The sequence below is a fragment of the Alexandromys fortis genome, unplaced genomic scaffold (assembly GCF_014885135.2).
Source record: "Alexandromys fortis isolate MF-2015 unplaced genomic scaffold, M_Fortis_MF-2015_v1.1 scaffold_182, whole genome shotgun sequence".
NCBI classification, from domain to species: domain Eukaryota; kingdom Metazoa; phylum Chordata; class Mammalia; order Rodentia; family Cricetidae; genus Alexandromys; species Alexandromys fortis.
The window spans coordinates 2024011-2048574 of NW_026068068.1; the positions used below are offsets into that span (position 1 = coordinate 2024011).

General features: G+C 44.1%; 1 protein-coding gene across 6 annotated transcripts in view; it reads right to left on the bottom strand.

The window, feature by feature from the left end:
- Positions 1-24564, bottom strand: part of Dnah11 (dynein axonemal heavy chain 11) — a 324204-nt gene that overhangs the window by 118541 nt on the left and 181099 nt on the right. For 4 of the 6 annotated variants that reach the window (XM_050120839.1, XM_050120837.1, XM_050120838.1 and 1 more), the window contains exons 55-57: positions 12433-12594; positions 4813-5046; positions 2382-2528 (exon numbers count right to left, since the gene is read on the bottom strand). In XM_050120839.1, coding sequence (XP_049976796.1) covers positions 2382-2528; positions 4813-5046; positions 12433-12594 — 543 coding nt within the window. Of the gene's footprint in view, positions 1-2381; positions 2529-4812; positions 5047-11113; positions 11656-12432; positions 12595-24564 lie in introns of those variants that run through there. The other 2 variants (XM_050120843.1, XM_050120842.1) reach the window with 2 other exon arrangements.

The window sequence follows — 24564 nt, forward strand, 5'->3', positions numbered from 1 at the left end:
ACGATGCTAAGGCAGGGGGTTGGAGACAGTCCCATCCTTGGGTAATTAGAACCTTCTATCACCTGTTAGTCATTCGCTCCTTAAATTTTTTTTTTATAAAATTTTGTGTTGATCACAGATTCTCCAGGACTTCATGTTAAAAGCTGAGCCTGGGCTCTAGCTCAGCTGGCAGAGGGCTTGCCTAGCGATCTTGAAAATCTGGCTTTGATCCTCAGCACTGCATAAACCAAGTGTAATGCCTCATAAGTATAAGCAAGAAGATCAGAAGTTCAAGGTCATCCTCAGCTATCCACGAGTTCAAGGCCTGCCTGGGAATACACGAGACTCTGTCCACAGTGGGGAAAACTTGAATTAAACCCATACAGAATTTCTTTGTCAATGCCACCAATCCTGTATCCCAGCATGCGGTTACATCTGGAGACAGGACTTGCACAGAGGTGAAGTAAGAAAGAATTCTTTAAGATAGGTTCTAGTGTAGCATTCCTGGTATCCCTAGAGGAGGAAGGTGTTTCAATACAACAAAGTCCACCCGGCATCGGGGTCCACAAAGGTAAGGAGGAACCATTAAAAAGCCAAGGAGAGTCCACAGGAGGGCCAGCCAATAGCTGGATCCTGATATCAGCATCTAGAACTTGAAAAAAATAAACCTACTGCTTAAGCCTCTCAATCTAGCCCCAGCAATGTGACACACTGTTTTCCCATTGCAATGTAAGCTATGCTAAGATTCCATGATTGTCAAATATTCCCAAGATCCAGGACAGTGCTTGGCCCCCAAACCAGAGTGATGAAATAGAATGCAATAGATGAAATAGATGCAGGCACACACACACACACACAACACACACACACACACACACACACACACACACACACACACTACAACTTCTGACAAAATGAAAGTATAAGCATTTTTATACTTCTTGGTATATATTAGATATAAAAATAGTATATTTCTTTTTTATGTCTAATAAACCTCATGAAATAGCCTATCAGATATGTTCTAATTGGCTAAAATATTTTTCTCTTATGCTGATAATTTTACTTTAGGAATTTACATTTGAAAATATGGGGGGTAAAAAAGTTCTCAAAGTTCTGTTATATTTCAAGATTTCCAAGAGGTATGTGTGGTGGGGGGTTAGTAACTACTAGTAATTATAATTACTAGAACATCATGCAACTGTGTAATACCCTAAAAAGGTCCCCTGGGTGGGATTAACTTCAGAAAATCCCACCACCTTGAAAACTTGGTTACTTAATTTCATAATATAATCTGAAAGACAAAATTCTGCACTTATCTGAAACTCGATGGAAACATCTGCTAACAAAATTAAGAACTCGATGCCTATTGGCTGAATCGGATGATTCTATCATTTGTCATGGTTTTAAATTATTTAAATATTGAGAATTTTTTAATGTACTTTTCAAATATTTGGTTGCTCAAGACAAAATATGCTCAGTGCAAATCAGAACATGGGGGAAACTATTTGGCTGTCCAAGTACAGCCAGCGTCACCAAGAATGGCCAGTATCACCAACAATAGCTGGCTCCACCACTAAAATCGTAGATTTTCTGGTGTGCCGCAATGCAAAACAATAGCAAAGTGGCCACTGACTCAAGCAGTTTCCAGCTTTTAATTAAGTAGCCCTAATTATATTTTTTGCCTCAAATAATAAAGTATTTATTAATTTCAATGAGTGAGTATTTATTAACTATCTATGTTTGCTATCTTGTATCCTTTGGAAAATAAGATGCATAGGAAATACATTACATTTATGCTGAATGAAGATTGTGGAAGTTTTATTTATTTGGGGGATGCTAGGAACTCAAATTCAAAGAAAGCAGCCTCACACAACCCAAAAGGCTGTTGTTTCCAGCAGCGAACCATTGCACAGAACACCAGGGCCTGGGTCCGCTAGGAAAGAAGGCATTCAGCCTAGGACTTCATAATGAATGCTACTTGTATTATTAAAATGTGAAACTTGAAAACCATCTTGCAAAGTGATGGAATGGGCTTTGTTAACAATTGAGTTGTTCAATTTGCCTAAAAACTGGAAACCTTTAGAAACCTCCGCCGCGACTCCCTGACCTTTACTGTATTACAAATAGGCCTGATGTGCAAGATCCACATCCATTATATGCTTGAATGAGCTCAGTATTTATTGTTCTTTCATATCATTAAGGAGCTAAAAGGTTGGGAAAATGCATAATGTAAAGAAAGGTCAAGTGGTAATCACGGTGTGAAATGCTGTTACATGTGTAGCTATAATAATTCCTTAGACTTTGTGCTCCCTGGAGAGGAAGTTGTTCAAAATTGTTCACCTACAAAGGTTTATTTTGTGCTAAATATAGCTCAGCACTCTAAATGGTGGAAAGAGTCTGACCTTTTGCTCCTCTGCATCGGCGATGGCCTTTTCCTGGCTCACTTTCTCCGTCTGAAGCCCGATCTTTGTGATCAGGGCTTCGGCGTCATGATTTCTGAGCTGGAGCTCGGCTTCTTGAGAGGCCAGCCTGGCTTTCAGATTCCCCACCTGAAGGAAGAGTTGTCACTTTGGAACCACTTCTAATGATAACAGGGCTGTCTTCGGCATGGGTTTGGGGATCCCTACCAGTTCAGGGCACACATCTGTTTCTACTCCTATTTTACTTCTATTTTCATTTGCCAAAATGTAGCGCCATTTATTTTTTTCACATGAGAAAATCAGAATACTGCATTTCAGGACACAGGATTACCATTTGTGGGCAGGGGTTTATCTTGGCTATTAAATCCGTCTGCTCAGGGAAATACTAACAAAGGTGCTCATCAGAGCCCTTGACACCTCAGCACACCAGGCCAAGATCACAAAGGCCGTGGGACAATGAGCTTAGTGACTCCTGGGATGCTCTCTTGTCCTCTCAAAGGGAAGCTGCTGGAAGTGAATAACTTAGACATGAGCTGTCTTTGATTACAGAGTATCTGGCTGCCTGGTGCAACGTGACTAGTAGTACCCCTTGCCAGCCAAAATAGCATGCCCTTCTTCATTCCCCTCACTCTCTGCGGTGTCCGTGTGGAGGAACACAGACCATCCAATGCAGAACCTAGTGCTAATGTGAAGGGTGTGTTCTTTGAGTACCAACATGGCTTGGGTTGCAAAAGAAGAGGAGAGCAGAGGATGTGATACAGGAGCATAAGATGCCATCTATAACCAGGACAGTAAAGGTGTTCTCTGAAGGGAAAGGAGTAGGTATCTGGTACAGACACACGTCAGGGGCCTTGCTGAAAACCCCTTTCCAGCCTCCCATTCCCAATCACAAGCAGTGTTTCATCAAACACAAGTTCTTGGCATGTGAAACTACAAAACACCGTCTTGCAGGAAACACATGGAAGGGGCTATTGATGGATCTTTTGACAGTTACCAGCAATGTTCAGAATCCACTGTAGCTTAGGCCCAGTTAGTACAGGGAAAGGCCAGGCTGGTCCATTGAGGCTGTGTGACACCTTGGACAACATCCAGCACCAAAATGACATAGACAAGCTTCAGAGCCCAGCTCTAACTCTGTCTTAAATACTTTGAACTTCCCTTCTAACACTGTGGTAGTGATATCTGTGTCCTATTTGGGTTTGGCTTTAACAATGAAATAAGACCCCGCACTAATTCTTGATTTAGCCTTTAGGTTGGGATACTGTGCTCTGCTGTAGAAAGAGCCGACAACAGAGGCTAAGATGTCTGAGAGAACTGGTGGCTGAAATAGGCATGTCCACCTGGAGGTCAGGGAGAAGTGCAGCCTAGGGCCACTCCACCGTCATCATTTAGGTCATGACGGCCTCACTGGGGCTGAGTGTCTAAGACAGCAGGAATCCTGCTTCCATCCTGGAAAAATGTCAAAACCCCTGACTCCAAGCCAGAGCCTAAGAAGGCAAGGCCAGAGAGGAAATGGGGAAGTTGTCCCTCCAAATCCACACTGCTCTGCACAGCTTCAGTCTAAGAGGAGAAGATGTACATGGTGCCTTCTGGTTCCATGAAAGGCCTCAGGGAGGAGGCTTTCAGGTCGGTTCCTGCTCGTGGGTCCCTGGGCCTTGCCTGTTACTGAAGTGCATAGTATCTTCAGCAACAGGGACTCACTTTCCATATTTGGGGCAGCGATTCACAAATAGATATCCTTATAGCCACAGGTAAGTGTAGTCTCCTCATCAGGAAATTTCTCTTTGCTTCAGACAGAGACTGCTAAGGAAACCACAACCCACAAATGGCAAGAGTGTGAAGTCCTGCTCCAAACATATCTGCATTTACAAATGCTTCCACACACAAGGCTCAGGGGACATTGTGCAAGAGAGGGCAGAAAGGTTGTAAGAGCCGGAGGATCAGGGGTATGCTGGGAGATTGTGTCTCCTAGCAACATCAGTAGCCATACTTACAACTTCCCAAACATGAGGTGAAGAAGAGCAAGATCAATGGACACAGAAAAGTGGATGAGGGAGAAGTATCAACCTTACACAAAGAACCACCAGCAGCCAAGGAGATCTGCGAGGAAGAGGGTGCTCTTCCCCAGTATCAAACGACTAGCCCTGAAAACATGCATGTAACCAAAGGTGTATGGACTAAACAGGCTGTAGTTAGAAATATATATGCAATAACAGTGAAAAAAGAGGCAATGGATATGAAGGAGGATGGGGAAGGATTTGGAGAGAGAAAAGGGAAGGGGAAAATGTTGTAATTATACGATAATCTCAAAAATGCCAAGAAAAAAAAAAACAAGAAAGAGGAAACCTTGTTTTCTTCTGTGAGCAAGCAGAGGCTTCCCTCAGAAAGAGGCACCCTGTCTCTCTGGTCGCACCTGTGAGGCTGTGGTCCGTAGTTTCTGGATGCCATTCCCCAGGTGTTCCTTCCTCTGCTGTACCTCTTCTCGCTTCCTCTTCAGCAGGCTCTTGAACAGCGATATTTGCTCCAGGAAACTCCTCGGGGTGGCGTAACTGTATCTTCTCTCATTCTGGTAATAGCAGGCACTCATTTCCCTTACACTGCTGTGAACATGGGCCATGAAACGGCTAATCAAATCTTTGTGTTGTGGCTGAAACATTGAGATAATATTTCTCATGAAATTCTTTCGAATTGAAAATATAATTTAGAAAACAGAGGAAAAAATACCAGAAATTATACAGTATTTTCTCTCTAAAAGCCAGGGCAAATTTCCTAGTAGAAAACCCCACAGGGTTAGAGGGATAACTTAAGGCGCTTAGCCTCTGCACTGTCTTTTTGCCAGGTAGGACAAAGGGTGTTTTTATGTGCTTCCCACCCAAACTCAGGAGCCAATAGAATGGACAAAGCCCAGATCTTCACAACTTGAGCTCTCAAATATATGGGAAAAAGAAAACATGCAAGATAATATTCCAAGGGGTATTTTTTGGGAGAGGTCACTTCCATGCTGAACTTTAGACAAAAAGAATCAATACAGAGCCAGGGGGACAAAGAAGCTGAATCAGAGAAATAGAGCTTTATGGATGGGTAAACTCTCCAAGCCGCTGAGGGGAAATATGCTGGGCAGTTCTATTCTTATTGGAGAAGTGAACAGCAAAGAACACCAACAGCAGAAAGCCCTCCCCTGCAGAGTCCCTGCCTGTCCCTCTGGTGTCCTCTGTGACTTCTGCAATAGTTAACTTTTTAGTTTGTACAGCCACATCTCCCTCATTCTAATGATTATTTATTGCATTCTGTACAAGATGAACCAGATTCAATTAATCAGGGGAAGCCTAAAAATCAATTAATATGAATTAAATGAGCTACACCAACTCTTTGCAAAGTCACACATAATTTACCAAAGTGTTGTCAATAACACTCAGGCAGCTTCAGGAAAACTGCACACAAGTGGCCGATGATGCAGTTAAACGTTTCTAACCTGGACCATCAATATTGCGACTAGAGCTGTGAGCAGCACAGTGCGCGGTGAACTGCTCCTCGGCACACGGCCTCGTTAAATACACAGATTCCTAGCACAGGGCAAGCCACAGATGAATGGGAGATTATTACGTGAGTGCACCATTGGGTCGGTTAAAAACCTGTCTCCCTAGTAATTGAAAGAACGTGTGTTCAAAGGAAAAACTCAGGGATGTAAATCTTGAGTTGTACTGAATTCAAGGGGATTCAAGATGCATGCCTGTTAGCAATTAGTGGGTTCAGAAAATACATTTTATGAGCAAGTCTATAAATGTCATATGCATCATATTTCCTAGAGGACTTTATCTTCCCAACAACTTGGCTCCAATATAACCGTGCACCTATCTGCTCTTGACCCATGTTGCTTTGACAAGAACTTTCAGACACACCTTCCTACGACAGACAAATCCCTCCTCAGCCAAGCATAACCTCCTTATAGAGAGAAAAACAGCAACAACTGACAAAATGCCCTGGCTCCTGCCCAGCCATGATCCTTATGAGGAGGCTCCCCAGCAGCCCTGAAAAGCTCCTTCTTAACAACAGTTTCATTTGTAAATCTCCGATGGAAAGAGTGGCTTCCGGGAGAGCTGGAAGTGGCCCGACACAACTTGTCTCAATGGGGCAAAATAACTATTGTTATGGGGCTTAACAAAATGGCCCAGCATGGGAGGCTCGCGAGCCAGGGAGCAGCTGGTTGCAATTCACACTGTTTTTCAGAAAACTCGGTCGTTCCAGAGCAGACCCTCTGATGCCTGTGACTGGTCTCCCTGCTTTCTCAATTTGTCACTTTCTCTTATGATAAGGTCAGTAGTGACAGCACTTCCTGGCACTAACAGCTGTGGCTTTTAAAAGGGTCATTGTAGAACTACTAATTGCAGTAATTTCATTAGCATAAATTATTTATTCTGTCATTCATTTGTCTCCAGTTTTCTTCTGAGTGGGGAGCAGAGAGGGCCGCTGAGGGCTGCTGCAGAGCCTGCTGGAGCTTACACTCTCGGAGACTCAGGGAAGATCATCATTTCTGCCAGATTTGCCCCTTCAGGGGCACCAGTTGACACCATTTTGCAGCCAATCATGGTGAAGGCAAAAATAAAAATAAGCAGAGAGGCATTATGAAATGGCTCTAAATCTGTGGCTTTCCCACTAAGATTGCTTTGGAAGCCATGCTATCTCCATTGCGAAATTCAATGCATAGATAAGATGGCTTTTTTCTTCACATGAGGAAGGAAATGTTTATTTTCCAGTCTCTCAGTTAGCTAGATGTAAACACAGAAACATGAATTCCATGGTGCCTGGTGGGATGTCACTCAGGAGCCCTGGCTTTTCAGCCCAGTGCTCAGTGCCCCTTGTTGAGGAAGCCAGCAAATGGTGAACGCAAATTATGTGTGTGCCTGTTTAAACACTTTATTTCTTTCCAAACCAGCGAACCAGACCGTAGCAGTTTAAAAAATGAAATTTGGATTTGAAAAACAGTGGATGAAAGGGGTTTCCTGCTGTTGTCTGAGTTAAACCCAGGAGAATTTTGTCCCTTTATGATATTGTACTCTTAAAGAGATATCTTAAAATGTTTTCTTGGATATTATTTGTGTCAACTTTTTAAATGTGAAACTACCAAGTTGTAAACTCTAGTATTTATAATTCATTCTTTTAGGGGTTGGTAAACTAAACAGTATAGGTTGTCAGGGCAGAAGCAGCTTGTTATAGAGAATCTAACGCGACTAAGAGGAGCAGAGTTCTGAGCACGGAAGCTGTTCACAGCGCCCATTCACCCTGACACACACTGCGGAGGCAGCCCCAGGGCTGGAATCCTATGGCCTCGGTTACATTTTTAGGCCTGAAAAATTAAGTAAGCCCTCATGTTTCCTACTGCCCACAAAAGGGGTCCTTCTCAATATTCCTTTTATGTTCTTTCAAAAGAACTGCACAAATGCAGTTTAAAAGGCAAGCCTGGGCTCTGGGACCCAACCACAGCAGGGCTACCAGTGAGCTGTCTCCACCTGTCACCCCAGTCACCGCCTGGCACAGGCAAGAATAAATAGGTCCTTCTCACGAGGCTGGGGTCAGAGGCAAACGGTGCAGGCACCAGAGCCCTGAGCAGCACTGTAACAGGTGCTGAGCGCTGGTCTCAGGCTGATCTCCACACTCCCGAGTTTTAACAAGTGCTGGGTGCCGGTCTCAGGCAGATCTTCACGCTCCTAATTTTTACTTTTGTCTTTAAGTTCAGAGTTCGTTGATTGGTCAACGGCAATGTCAAGTCCAGGTGAGTATCCAGTATCAGAAGACGCGGCTCCATGAGTCTCCTCACCATCGAAACAAGGAATGACGTGCTGAGGAGTCCAGAGAGACACAGGGAAGCTCACCTGCTCTCGTCCTTGTCCCTTTAACTCGAGCTCACTCACTCACTCATTCAATCATTCATTACTGTGTGTATGTTTGCAGCTATGTGTGTGTACTAGTGGTTGGTCCTGGAAGTCTTCCTTGATCACTTTCTATCACACACACACATGCACACAGGCATGTACACACATACAACGCACGCGCACACACATGCACACACACACACACACACACACACACACACACACACACCCAGAGCTCACTGATTCAGCTAGTGTGGGCAGGCAGCTGGTTTTCTCTGGGGAACCACCATCTCTCCTCTGTAGCGCTGGAATTCCCACCCAGCATTTATGTGGGTGGCAGGATCAAGGCTCCAGTCCTCACACTTGTGTGGTAAGTGCTTGGTACCCACGGAATCATCTCCCAGTTCCAGCTAAGCCTTGCTATGGGAGGATAAGGCTGGAGCTATTGTAGCTAGTAAGACTAACACACCCAGAAAAGCCACAAAATGATGAACTTTCACGTAGCTGGTTCTTGCTGAACCCAGATTCCCAGGCCACCATGAAAACTGGACCCTTTTTTCATGGGTGGAGGAATTCCTAAACTTCAGAAAGTTGTATGAACCTTGGGAAGCAATACTCATTTAAAAACTCTATTCTAATTTTGATTAATAGGCGTAGAGCAACAACAATGTAAGGTCATACTTGCATGCATGTACAGGAGAAGGGTACAAACACTGGAGGCCTTCCCAACCCAGCAGACAGAAGCCGAAGCTAGCGTGAAGTTCAGGCAGAGCCCAGAGATCTCCTTTTGGTTTTCTCTTGATACTTCAAAATGGCTTTAGTGTAACCGCCCTGTACATGACTAGATATTCTAAAAGGATGTGTATGGCCCTCTCTTCAGCTATCAGACAATGACTCCAAAGAATTATAACTTCCGCAGGAATCCAACGGTAGGAACGAAACAGACCAAAGCCCTGGCAGCAGCTATAAGAAGGAGAGACTTCGCATGCCTTTGACAACGTAGCAGACCACACTGCAGGACAGGGCAGAGCTGAGACAGCGCAGGGGCAACGACGGGTGGGGCCACACCTTGACCAGGACTTCCTCACGTGCTCTATCTAAATCTAAGCTCATGCTAGTGCCTGAAGTCCAGATTTGAGGTGTCACTAGCGCTTGTAGGGCAGACTTGGGGTGTCACAAGTACCTGAAGGGCAGACTTGGAGTGTCACTAGCTCTTGTAGGTCAGACTTGGGGTGTCCCTGGGCTCCTCTTCTTCTTTCCAATGCGGCCACATTCAACTCTCTCTTCTGTTTCCACATGCCATGTTTCTTTAATCATTGAATTGAGTGTGTAGGGCCAAGCCTAGTTCACTAAGGCTACCAGCAGGGCCACAGTTTGACTTTAGAAACTATGGTGATAACTGTACTTTTCCGGCAGTGTTTTCCCCGAGTGGGATTAGTATATGGCATGGTCAACTTTGTGTGTCTTAAGTTAGCAGCGATACTTCTGACATACAATGCAAAGAAATCATCAGTACGACACAGCCATTGCTGACGAGATAATGTAATGTTTGGCATGCGTGTGCATATCTGTGCGTGTGTGTGTGCGTGTGTGTGTTTGCACATTTACAGGTACATTGGTTTTAGTGGGGTACATTGTTTTTAAGATGAATCTGTAGACCACTGGAGAAATATCAAGTCTAAATATGGCAGACAGGTGACTTCTATAGTTGAGCGGATTACTCTTGCTGTCCCATGCTACACCCTCTCAGGGTATCACTGTATTTAACTATAATGTGACATGGTATTGAGCTGGGAGACCACACTGAAGCCTCACCCCAGAGGGACACCTCTTCCTGTGTCATTCAGTCACCGTGCCTGGGACAAATAGGCGGCTTCCATCCCCACGGTTTTCAGCATAGAACTCACCCTCCCCAGACAGCTCATATTTTAAATTTACATTTAAAGTTTGTCCTTTCATATGGTCCTGCTTTCAACTATCTCTAAGGCTCATTCTGCCTTAGAAAGCAAAAGCAGTGCTTTTCTCTGAAGGCCCTGGAGCCATCTACTTCTGCCCACACGTTCCCAGCCTGTGCACTAAGCACTAAGGCCTTCACCCCATGGCTTCCTCAACGTGCTCCCTGCATCCACAGCTCGAGTCCTAGCAACATGTGGGCAGTCCCCTCCTCCTGCCTTACCTCACCCTCTTCTCACTGTTTCCCACGTTCCAGGGAGAGGCAGTGTGTTTTGACACGAGTGTCTGGTGAATAATGTAGCGACACTTAAGTGTCAAACTGTTTTGCTCACTGATTTGTCAGCTGTCACTAGGTTCAGTATCAGGTAACAGAAAAAAGTACCCATTAGTTAAACGCAGTCAGCCCATAGCCCTTAGTGCCGAGCATGTACTGATGGGAATTATACGTCAACATACAGAAAGATGGCTTATTGTGGCCAAAAGGGGTCACCTTGTATAAGTACCTTCCACTCACCAAAGGTCAGTAGTTAGAAAGTGCCCAAATTATGCAGATAACTTTCAGTTTTAATGATGGAAATCAAAACTAATAAACTCGTCAAATTAGCACTCGTTCAAAAGTTTAAAGCTGTTTCTGATCTCTAGAGAAAAGATCACATGTTTCTAGGAGGATGTGGACACACCGCTCTCTGGATTATAGTTAGTGCCCTGTTTGACAAATTAGGAAGGTGGGGGAGTTGAATAAGCCCCGCACACCGAGAGGAAATCATCTGGCTAATGTGTTTGTAGGCATAATTCAGCTTGATAGGAACGCTGAAATCCTCCAAGAATATTTCTATTTGACACCCAAGATCCTATAGGAGGCGCATGACACCGTCGGATGGAGCTCAGCACCTGGGCAGCCCTCGGGACTGTAAAGCCAGCAGTGTCCAGCAGGTGTCTACGGTCCAGCCAGGCTGCAGTGCTGCTGCACGGGGAAGCAGACACAGACAGACTCGGGGCAGCACAGATGGGCAGCCCTGGAGGTGTGCGCGTCGAGCTGCTAGCTCAGATTTCCTACCAACAGAGGAAAATCAAAACAACGTCCAGAAAGCAGTTTACTCTTTCATTTCAGCCTGACAGAACACTACACACGCTGGCTCCCTTAGTTTCGGAATCCGAGCCCTCCTTCTCACTGATGGAAGAGAAGATGGTGCCCCAGCACTTCAGCCATCTGAGGAACCTCATGTTTGCTCAAGGAATCCAATGACTATTTTATCATAATTAATGGTTCTCTAAATGTGCTGCTCACACACGTATCTGTGGAGCAAAGAAGGAGAACGGAGGCAGGAGCATGCTCCTGGCCCAGGTGTGTCTTCCATGGTGGATGCTGCTTCTCCTAGCAGTCCAGTGGTGAGCAGATTCAGAGACAATGTTTATGAAAAACAAAACAAAACAAAACAAGATCCAAAGGATAAGTGGGTTTCTCTCTACAAGATGCTGTGTGCTGCAGAGGTGAATGCTTTGCCCCATCCCTGTGATGTACTGACCACTAAAGCTAGCTGCGTACTAACTAGTCAGCTCTACAGGTGTGCCTGGATTCTCCCCATCCCACCCCGAGGATGCAGTATCTAAGAAAGCTCTGCAGTGCAACTCTGGAAGGAGATGGGTATGATGTCTGGAGTCAGGAGAAAATGAGGACTGATTGAAACATTAGCTTCTTATCCAGCCCCAAGCCCGTCTGGCTTGGACGGTTCCTTCCAGTAATTCTGGGCCTATTCTAGGCACTCCCACCTTATTGCTCAAAGGGAGGAGAGAAGGAAGTTCTCTGGGAGACACTCTAACACACTAACTCTAAGGGGAAAGGCACCAGACTTCCAGGCTGGGAACTCCGGGGGCTGGCTTCACGGTTGCCTTCTTTACTCGGTCCTCCTGACTGCTGGAGGGCACTCTGTGAGGTAAGGCTGCTGCTTATTGCACACAGGCATTTAAAAACATCATCAGAGATACCAACCTTATCAAGAAGGGACAAACATAACCCATAACCCCACAAGGCCAGGCTTCCACCCCGAACAATGCACAGAAAGCCAGAAACAATGAAAAACAACATAAAAGAAGCAACTAGATACTTACTTATTTGGCATCAAAACTGAGAAACTGACATTTACCTGCCAATAGTATGCTGAGACTTGTGTATGCCTGGTGCCTGCTTACCTCAGGCTGACACAACCTACCTCAATCCCCTCTATTTCTTCAATGAAGCTCCTGCTGACGGAGATGAGAGCCTCCTGTGGCCATGCATGAAACCAGTCAATAGCTGTGTAGTTAACTATGGCTGGGAACTTCCGGGCTCTAACGCGCAGAGTGTGACCAACCGGTGAGAAACAGAGAACCATCTGTGGAGACAAGGGTGTGAGCGTGAGTGAGGATAAGTCAGCAACAGAAGGGTGGTGAGCATGCAGATGTGCATTGCAGTCTCAGACAATGAGGGGGGCACAGCCAGCCACTCTGCTCAGTCATCCCAGCGTCGCTGGCCCCCTCTACATAGGGACTCTGTCCCTTGAGCCTCAGTTTGATTGCAGCAGCATGTCACAGACAGCAGATGCAGGAACTCTTCAGAGTCAGCAGAGTAGATGTGACCCATTGTCACGGCCACCCAAGGGTCCTGAGTTTTAGAGGACTGCCAGGAGAAGCTCAGGGGGAGCCTGAACACAGGAACCTGCAAGGACTCTCCATCCCCCATGTCTCTGTGAACATGAAGACTTGGGGGTTTGTCAGCTGGGAAAGGCCTCCTGAGTAGAGAGTGCCACTTCTTCTCTGGATAGATCGATGGTAGAAAAGGAGGCGCTCAAGGTTCCAGGGCTGTGGGGAGGCAGCAGATGAGGTCGCCATCTGAGGATATGGTTTTGTTTTACTTATGGCAATTTTTAAAATCCATGTGAGGAAAAAAAAGCTCTAGCATATACCAGCCCATGTAATAGCTCATTTGACAGTTTACTTGTTATATTCCACAGCTCCAGAGAGACAAGTCCTAATATCTAAAGTTTTCCATTGTGATAAAAAACACAATGTGGTTATATTCTTAAATTGTGTTAGTGTGCAGTATGGTGTTGTCAGCTATGGGAAGAATGCACATCTCTTGAACCTTTTCATCATATATGAGTTAAACCCTTTATCTGTCAACCAGAGACTTTCTTATAGTCTCCAGCAGAGAATGGAGTGTCTCTTCACAAGTCTGACTCCGTGGATGTCTCCTAGGCCATCATGAAATATTAGCTGTCTGTGAAGGGTTTATTCACTTAGTATAATGCCGTCAAAGGTATCATCCATGGTGTGGCAAAGGACCAGATTGTTTTCTTTTTATAATAGAATAGCATTCCATTGTTTATGCATATTTTCCCCTTATCTCTCCATAAACTTTTTTTGGTTGCTTCCGGAAAGCATATATTGCCAAGCTGCCCTGCCAGATTTCCTGATGCCAAGACTGTATAAAATCTGTCATCATGGCCCAGAGCATCTTTTGAGAGCCACGAGTCTTTTTAGTTTAGTGCCCATTCCAGTGTGAAACTATGTGAAGACAATTCTTGTTTATTAACAACAAAATACAAGAAAAAGTCTCAGTTCTAGAACAGAAAAATAGATTTTTGAAAGACTTTGGTATATTATCTTTCAATAAATGATTTAGACATACCAGTAAAATAACACAAGGAGATGATTTTTCTCCCATGGCTGAATAAACATGATTCAGGCACGAATCTCTACACTATTCTTAAGAGTCAACAGTATGCCAAATGACAAGGGGAGAAATAAATACAGAGGTCATGGAAAATACTGGAACCTCAGGTAGATACACTGATTTGTGTTGTCTCTCCCTCTGCTATCCTCAGAAGAGGTTTCTAAAATCATCCCGGGAGAGGAGACTCAGCTATGGAAAGCCACCTTCTCGGGAAAAGAGAAACACTCAAGTGTGGGGAAAAGAAAAGGCTACAAGAGGAAACCTAAGACCTGACTGTAATTAAAAAAATTAGACACTGTCACCAAAGTTTTCTCAGTACAGGCAATATTTGAGCAACCGGTTTACAACTTATATCATGCCGATAATGAATATTTGGTCATCAATATGCATATCATGAAAAATGTGAGCACTTGTGGGATGAGGAAGCAGAGGAACTCTAGAGGGAGAGGAGAGCAAAGAGGAAAGGAAAAGAAAATCAACTCTCACCATCAGCAAGCCATGATCAGCTAAAATGGATTAAGTTCTTCCAGAACAGCCTGACACCCACTAGGACAGCATACTAGTTTAACTTTGCCATTGAATACTTAAGTGAAATGAAAAACTTAATTTTCACATTTTTTTTATAATTTTGTGTACATATTTGAGTGGGTATGTGCATGTCTGCACAGATATCTGAAGAGCCCAGAGGCACAGGATACTTGGAGATGAAGTTATAGGTGGCTGTGAGCAATGCAACGTGGGTGGTGGGGACCCAACTCCAGTCCATCTTCAGCTTTGGCTTTATGTACGTTTTGAGAACTGGTCTTGCTATGTAACATTGGCTGTCCGGTAATCATCATGTGGCCCACAGTAACTGTCCTTCCTAAGCTGCAAGCACTAGAATCATAGGTGTGTGCCACTGCCCCGGTTACTTTCTCAACAGCTCTGCAGTTAGTCAAGTACTCCCGGAATCCAGGTCTTCACAGAACAAAATGGAGACTTTTGATAATTTTAAAAATCATAGCTCATCTAAACGAGGACCTGGAAACTCAATTGTACAGACTTGTCCATTCCCAGTTCCTAAGATGGGAATAACTGGAATGTTGTTAGCCTGAAGCTTTGACCAGTGACCCAGTTAACTGCTCAGCAGTTCCCAGTTTTACTTAAGGAGCACAGGGTTACTCCTGCCAGTTAGAGTTTTGTTTTGCTTTGTCTTTTTGTTTTATTTTTCAAGACAGTGTTTCTTTGTGTGTGAATTTTCTTTTCTTTTTTTTAAAAGGTTTATTTATTTATTATATATAATAAATGCGTGCATGCCTGCACACCAGAAGAGGGCACCAGATCTCATTACAGATGGCTGTGAGCCACCAGGTGGTTGCTGGGAACTGAACTCAGGACCTCTGAAAGAACAGTCAGTGCTCTTAGCAGCTGAGCCCTCTTTCCTGTCCTATGAGGTTTTTCCAGGAGGCCACGCAAGTGCTTACAACTATTGGTTACTCGATTTTTTTTTCTAAAATACTCTTCTACAAAATGTTACTGATAACCCATAGTAAACTCAAAGGAAAATTATTTAAGATGATGATCATTTTGAAAAGCTTTCTCATTATATTCTTAGTAATTTTAAGTGACATTAACACGAAAGATATTTTCTGAGAAATAAAAAAGATGATTGAACATATTGTTGTTCATAATTCAGTGGTTCAGGCTATGCTATATTCAGTGGTACACGCAAATGTTCCCTTTTCAAAGGCCATAGAGTGTTATCTGAGGCACCCAACTGGACCTGCATGCTGGAGTCGGGGTGGGGCCGTGGCATTTGCAGGCTTCCACAAGAGCCAGGTAGCACCCAGCTACCAGGAGGTCTCAGACAGCTTCTCTCACCATCACAAATTCTTTGTTAGGTATGATTTTTGATGTTAAACATGACTTTTAAAAATAAATGTTAGGATTATTGTGTGTGTGTGTGTGTGTGTGTGTGTGTGTGTGTGTGTATGTGTGTAATATGGAAGTGAAATTCAGAGGACTGCTTGGTGGAGATAGTTCTCTCCTTTGACTTTACATGGGTTCCAGGGGTTGAACTCAGGCTGGCAAGTGCTTTACCAGCTGGATGACCTTTTGTTACTATTATCATTCATGAAATAAGATACCTGAGTCCAACAGGAACACTGCACATGCATCTCCATTTGTGTGTGCCCAAGACAGGACAGCCTAGGTATTGGAGTACCCTAAAGACTTTACCCCTCACTAGAGACTTCGTGCAAACAGGGTCTCCAAAAGAAGGTCAATTGTGTTCCACGGCAGTAGCTCTGCCTCATCTCGTGAAAACACTCTGCTGCATAAGTGCTCGTCAAGTCTCCCAAAGACAAAAGCTGGTCTGCAGTGACCCCACAGGCCAGGCTGCAAGGCTTGTTAGTCACCCGAGGAGCAGGTCAGAGTTGGACATCCTTGCCTTGAAGTAAACTCAGGTTAATGTGTGTTAGACGAAAGAACCCATCCCTTACCTGAACTCAAGGTGTCTACCTTTATGTAAGTACCTAGACTCACTGCAACAGTCCCTGCTGCCTCCAAAGCAAAGGCCTGGCAACAGCCAATGAATAATCAGAGGGGACAGGAAGCAAACTAGCTAGATGGAAAACAAATGGCACAGGCTGCTGTGCTGTTTCTAAGACCAAATCCTCCCGAGTGCAAAAGCAAACCCTGAAGTCACCACTGACGCATTTCCTGCAGCTCTAATGTTTGGGCATCAAGAACTTTTGGGATCTATACCTAGAATTCTCTACTCCCTTTCCCCCTCTTCCCCACACAGGTGTTGTACGTCATTTGTGATAATCCACATTTCACCACGCTTCGTAACACACTTCAACTTCCCGTAGACACAATCCCTCTTGAGTACATATTTATTTGTGTATCACTAACAGGACTCAGGCCGTTTCATCTCCTAATGGAAATTTGAATTGCTACAGTCACTGGATGGTTTTCCACCTGATGTAGTTTATTCTCAGGTAGGCAGAATCCTACCATAAATTTACTTCCAAGGCATTTATCCATAACTTAGGTTTGCATTTATCATCCAAAGCCTCAGTATATTCAAGAATAATAAGCTCCGAGTCTTGCTGAGGCAGCCCCTGTGGAATGTAGTTTTAGTATAGAATACATTTTCTGTTTGAACACTCTCACTTTACCATCTTCCTCATGTCTTTCTGTATTATCCCCTATCTAATTAGCTGTTATTTTAATTCTTTTTAAAAGATTCAACAGCATCTTCCAAGTGTGTACATACAAGACACTTTGATATATGCATCTACTTTAGGCAGCACACAATAAAACCATCCCTGAACTTCTGACTTGGTAACACTGAGCATTTCAGACTTTTCTCAAAAGGGGGCTTGAGAGATGGCTCGGCAGTTAAGAGCACTGGCCGCTTTTACAGAGGACCCGGGTTCAATTTCCAGGACCCACATGGCATCTTACAACTGTCTGTAATTCCTCTTCCGGGGGATCCCACACCCTCACATAGACATGCATGCAGGCAAAACACCAGTGTACATAAAATACAAATAAGTAAGTTATTTTAAAAAAGTAATATTTAGTATCAGAGAATTCCAAATTATTTTGTTTCTTGTGTGTGTGTGTGTGCCTATGTGCGTGCGGGCGTGCGTGTATCTGTGAGTAAGCTTACGGCACAGTGTACAAGTCTATCACTGACTTCTAGATAGTAGACGAGACAGAGTCTCCTTGTAGCTGCTGCATAAGCCAGAGTAGCTGGCCCAAGAGCTTCTGGGTTTCTCCTATCTCCCCTGCCCTTCTCACTGTCAGAGCTCTGGGATTCTGAGGCCCGTGCTACTGCGTTCAGCTTTATGGGGTCCTGGGAATTGGAGCATATATGCCTCACACATATCTGGAAAGTGCTTAATCTACTGACTCATCTCCTTAGCCCCATTTCTATACGAGTTCACATGCAATGCCCACAGCTGAGAGCACACCTGACCCTGAGGCCGAGAGGCAGGAGAAGGCTCTGCTTGCCCCCTGGGCTTGGAGTGACATGTGTTGCTTTGCAGGCTGGTCTGGAGCCCCTTAGCTGCACATCATTCATTTCTGCCATTTCTTTAAAAAGAAAACTGGTACCCAATAGGTCACTATTTGAGACATCTCATGCAGTCCTGGGAGTAGAGGGCAGCACAGCCTTAGCTGGCCAGCCCTTGGCTTCTTGTTCTTATCAATTCAAGAGTTAGAGTTGTGGGCAGGAGGGGTGCAGACAACCCTCCATGGATGAATCCGGTGTTCGATGATCTCCTGAGAAAGAACTGGACACCCTGACCTCAAGCAAATGCAGACCTGAGAGGCATGACTGCACAAAGATACCCAGGAAGCTGTGAGTATCTGATTTCCCACCAGACCACTGAGTCTTCAGTGTAGAACAAACAGCACATGGAAACAGTCTCTACATTCATTAATAAATTTTAGGCACTTTTAGTAATTCTATCAGGATTAAGGGAATTTTTGGAGTGATTTTCTTTAGGGTTCATATGGAATAAAAATGGGTTAAAGATATAAAAAAATTTGAAAATAACAAAATACTGAAAATAAATTCATATGCATATCACTGGTGAATAAATATTGAGCTGTAATAAATAAAACTGGGTGGGGAAATGAGAGAAAATATTCAGTATTTAAGTATACTCATGGCTCCTAAATTAGTTCATATATTCTCACCAGAATTTTTAAATCATGGTGTTTCTGCCAGTGTGGGCTGCTGTGATTTGGACCTGAAAGCCTTAGCCCAGGCTTTCAGGCTGGTCCCAGTGCAGAAGCGCCCAGAGCAGAGGCTGATGGGAAATGACAGTGCTGCGAGAACTCTAACCTGACCATTCATAACTGAGAGTCTAGGAGTGGATGCAGTGGGAGGAAGCAGGTCACTGGGCACTTGCCCCGGAAGTGTTGGCCACCACGAGGCGACTAGCTGTGCCCATCATAAGCTTCCCACCATGAAGTTCTGCCTCAACATGCCCTTTGCTGTCCAAGCTGCTCCCTCAGGTGTCTTGTCCCAGTGATGGACAGTTGACCCATCTGGTTACAGGTGAGGGAGCCAGTGGGACCTAAGAAGGCTCCTGGACATTGTGCCCCCACATATTTAGGTATTTAATAAGGAGTCAGTTAACACTTCAAAACCAGTGGGCTAAGTTAAAGAAAGATTATGTAATAAGAGGTTTGGGGAATTTTTTATGCTAAAAATATAATAAAATCACCTTATAGTATATAAAAAAATCTAGGGATAATCATTAAAAATGCTACAATTTAAAGAAAATTCAGGGTAATATTTTTAAATAATGTACTGTAGAAACGCTTTCTCTAAAAGTCTAACACAAAAGCTATAAAGAAAAGTATCTGAGTTAAAAAATATGTATAAATGCAAAACAGAAAGTTAGCAGGATTATGATAAAATTTGAGAAAAGTAAGCAATATGCATAACAAAAAAGCATATTACAGTTACAACTCACCACATAAAAACTGCCTTCAAATCAGTAAATATTGTAACAAACCAAAAAGAAATTTGACAAGTATTCAGTTCCCAATAAATATGAGTGGTTATTGAGGACAAAGCATATTTGCATTAAATAGCCCATTCTGTACATCAAATACCTGAAACATTTAACTTTCTTTTTGGGTGGGCCTTTTAACCTTAGAAAATTAAATAAAGAAAAAAAACATTAAAGGAGAGAGATATGGGTGTAGAAGGTCCTTCTGTTTATGTGTTGCTTTCATTGATTAATGAATAAAGAAATTGCCTTGGCCTTTTGATAGGGCAGAACTTAGGTAGGCAGGGAAAACAGAACTGAATGCTGGGAGGAAGAAAGCAGAGTTGGAGAGAAGCCATGGATCCTCTGCCTGAGATGGATGCCAGTTAGAATCTCTGGTAGGCCACTGCCACATGGCGATACACATATTAATGGAAATGGGTTAAACTAGTATGTATGAATTAGCCAAAAAGAAGTTAGAGCTAATGTCTAAGCAGTAACTTAATTAATACAGTTTCTGTGTGGTTATTTCGGGTGTAAACTAGCCCGGCAACAGGGACAAATTAGCGGCCCTCTCTCCTTGCAACAGGATATGTTACTTAGAGCCCTCCTGGATGTATAGTCATTACACATAGATAGAGATAGAACTCTTGTATACTGTAAACTTGGTGCAGTCTGTAGATGATATAATTAAAGGGAGTTTGTATTTTCTTCATGTGGTTCTCTCGTCTTACATTCTTACATGACTGGGTTTTTTTATATTAAGAGAAATGGATTTCTGTACATATACCTAGACAAACAGACAGATCATGAAAAAGACAGACACCTGGATTCAGTAGAGATTGGTAAATAGCTGAGTGGACAGGAAGGGAAACAATAAAGAAACTTTCCAGGGTTAACCCACATCCAGGAGAGACTAAATCGCTGTTCTAGGACAAGATGAGGAACAGGAGGAGGAGAGAGAGCATTTGGCCTTGATACACTGGCTCCTTGGCAGCAATCCAAGGACACACATTTGACCACAGATAGTAGCCTGCCTAAGGGACTCAAATGAAAGCCTTGTATTTCCAACAAAGCAACACTTGTGGTTAGCACGAGTGAAGGGTGGTCCCAGCGACACTTGTGGTTAGCTGCCCATCTTGTCTCCTCAGCAGCTCAGGCAAAGGAGATACTAACCTACCAGAAATCCAGTCTTTAGCCTGACCTGATGAACTGCATGGCATGTGAAAACAGCAGATTAACGTAGAAGGCATTTTAAGATTCCAAATATAGGGTCACATGGAGAGCACAGAGAATGAAGCTGTCATTCACTGGGAAGCTGGCAGGTGGTCCACTTTTGTGTACTGGTTCTCCCTTGGTGATGAGGTCAGGAGACTGAGTAAGGAACAAGCAGATCTGTCTCACAAGCTTAGCTCGTGTGTGGAATGGAAGACGTGCATAAGGGAAGACTGATGGTCATGACAATACGAAAATGTGGAACAGCTGGTGTCAACCTTAACTCTGGGAATATTACAAACCCAAGGAAAAACAATGTAATATTTGAATAGATATGAAAAGGAATTCCGTAGAGGCCTCCCTCACAAAGTGTATGTGTGAAGTCAAAAGCCAACAGGATAGGCTACTGGGAAGCATCAGAGACTCCCTGTTCAAGTCAGGTGCAGAAACCATGGCCGTTGGTGGCTCCACTGTTCACACTGTTCTCCTCCAGCCCTTACAAAACCAAGGGGAGTAAGCTACACAGTACCTGCAGGCTAGACGACATCAACCAGCCCCCAGAAACTGTTTGAGGAGGGTCTGGGCAGGTGGTGCAGTCCTACAATCCCAGCACCTGGAGGGCTGGAGACAACGAGTTATAAGTTTGAGACTAGCACAGGCCACACAACCAGGTATAATTCCAGCCAGGGTCAAATGGGAGGCAGAGATTGGCATATCCCTCGGAGTCCTGCTCAGCCAGCCTAGCTGCTCGGTTATGTGTCAGGGCACTGAGAGACCTTGTGTGAGATCAAAGGTAGAAAGCGCTGGAGGACCGGCACCAGGAGGAATGGCACCGGGATTGCTCTCTGATCTTTAATCTGCATGTATATATCTAGTGTAAACCCGTGTGTACTCATGTGCATCCATATATACATGCATCTATATGAATGCACACACATGAAACATGCAACAAAATCTGTAAGACAGGAGCTAAGTCATAAAACTAAAAGGTAGCAGTTTTCCTATATTAAGATAAGATATAGTTTATGAGAACAATAGAATACATTTTATCCTAAAAATTAAATACACTCCTATGGAAAATAACTATTTAGCATGATTTAGTCAGAATTAAGATTATATGTGCAATATGATTCTAGTGCTTGCTCACACATATGAACACACATGAAAAGGAGGGAAAGTTTGACCAGAGGCAGTGATTAGACATTAGAATACGCAAGAAAGTGTTGCAGATTTGCATAGGGCAATGTTGGAACCAATGGAATCAGCTTAGCAAGGAAAGAGAAGGGAGAATCTGAAGGAGACCCAGGAACCATGGTTATTTCAGATGTAACATAGGTGATGCCTGAAACCGTTAAAAAAGAAGCATACAGCATTATGATAAAGATATCTTTGGGGCCAGAATAACCTGATGTCTCTCAGTTACTCTTCAGCACGCAGAGTAAGAAACACATTACAGAGGTAGCGCACCTTAAAAACCAAAGAGTTCCTAACTCGTGATGCTTAACTTATGATTTCCTCAACTCTATGATGGCCCAAAACAACACACATCTGTGGAAATCATACTGAGAATCCTGAATTGTGCCCGTTCCTAGGCTGGTGGCATGCAGGCTGCTGCCCTCTGATGCGGGTCACTGGCACTTGACCTTGAGGGCCCGGTGCACCATGAAGTTGAGCTATGACTTCCTGCTGATGCTTGGAATGCATTTTCAACTTATAACACTTTGACCTATGGTGGGCTTATTGGGACATCACCCTGTGGTAAACCGAGGCACAGCTCTGTTCCCAAATTCATTTCTAATGTCATAAAGAGACACATGACGATACAATACTTCCTCCTTTGAGCCCATTACAACTCTACCTCACTTATGTAACCACACTTATGTAGGACCACAGCTCAGGGCATTTTGGAGGGATGAGTTCTAGCTTCCTGGACGAGGCAACCATGGCTTTTTCTTCTTCCTTCTCCCTGATTTGAATGTGAATATACTCTATGGTTCTGTGGGGAGGAGGGAGGAGGCATCCCAATGCGAGCTGGCAGAAGGAAAAAGCTAATGAGACCATGGGTCTCCAGGGGTTAGGAGCCAGGCTGTGCTGACAAGCAAGAGGCTCTGAGGAGTCTCAGCCAGGTTTTCTCCTTTGTAGCCACAGTTGAGTTGCAACTGTCCCAAGAGTGGTGGTTCTCACCTTCCTCCTGCTGTGACCCTTGACACAGCTCCTCATGCTGTGGTGCCTCCAACCATAAAATCATTTTTATTGCTACTTCATAACTGTAATTTTTCTCTGTTGTGAATCGTACTGTGAATATGAGACCCACAGGCTGAGAACCACTGCTGTAGGAATGACGACCCTGGAAAGATAGGCAGGGTAGTTCATGCTTGCGGTCCTCGCACTGGGTAGACAGAGGCGGGAGGACTGCTGGCCCCAGCTCAGCCCGGACTTCATTATTAGTTCCAGGCAGCAATCTTGAAGGAGAAGAGACTTTTCTAGGTTTCCGCTCCAGGGGGAGGGGGAGGGGACGCCAAGTCTCTGGGGTGTGTCTTGAGGGAGATGTGGAGGCTCTAGCCCTTCACATCTCCTTGCCTACCAGCTGCTGTGAGATGCAGCTTCTCCCAGCATTAGATACACACACACACAACTTGTCTTCCTATGAATGTTCCGGGCATTCTGTCACATCAGTGGAAAGCTGCCAAAGAGAACTCCTAAAAGATTCTCAAGTGAGACTGGGGAGATGGCTCAGCAGGTGAGGGCTTGCAGCACATGCACAGAAACCTGAGTTTGGTCCCAGCATCTACATGAAAGCCAGGGGTGGGAGCATGTGCTTGTAACACCAGGGCTGCTGAGGCAGGCAGAGCCAGGGTCCTGATCACCAGCCAGCTTAGCTGAATTTGTGATGTTTGGGTCCTGTCTGAAATGACAACAATAACAACAAACAAACAAACAAAGTGTGAAAAAGAGAGAAAAAAACATTGAAAGAATTTCTAGCTTTCGTTTGTGAATGTGCTCACGTGTGTGTGTGTGTGTACACTTCACACCCAACAAAAACGTAAAGGAAGAAATATCCAAAACCTTTAAAGAAGCATTGCTATATATACATTTAAAAGAAAAAGGAAAGAATAGGAAAATATGAGGTCCAGTGCATATGTAAAACTCTTAACATACAGCAATGCACACAGCTCAATATAGTTCAATGCACAAACAGGCCCTTTAAAACTTAGTCGTGGCAGTTACACAGTGCCGCTCCAGACGGCTCTACTAAGGCCACCACAAGCACACCCACACCCGAGGTCAGGGCATGCAGATGCCACCTGTCACAAAGAATAGAATGAAAGAATCTGAAGCCATATTTTGAAACTACCACAAGCTGTAAATATTGCACCTAGCAATCCCCTCGCCAGGAAGTCATCCTGGTGAGCATGCAAACTTGAGCATAAACGCCATAAACGGCACTTCTCCTAGAGAAGATTTATTTTAATTTCATGTGTATCTATATGTGGATAGGTGCACATGAATGCGGGTACCTAAGAAGGCCAGAGGTACCAGGTACCCTGGAGCTGGAATTACAGGCACTTCTGAGCTATCCACTATGGATGTCAAGAACTGGTCCTCTGCAAGAGCAGTGAGCCATTGCTCCAGCTCCTGCTTCTCAGATTTTAACACGTCCCCGAAGCACCCGAAGAATATATTAACCAGATTCCTGGGTCTCAACCACTGTTTCTGATTCAAGAAAATGTGCATTTTTATGAAGTTCATGGTTTTCAGTTTTTAGGTAATATTGATTTTATAAAGGCTCCCAGGAACTATGAGAACAGCAGATCTGCAACGTGGTCCTAAACTCTATTACTGTCCTGTCTCTCCAGTCCAGAAAATTAGATTCAAACACGTCACAATGCAACAAGTTTGCTATTTTTACCACCTGACAA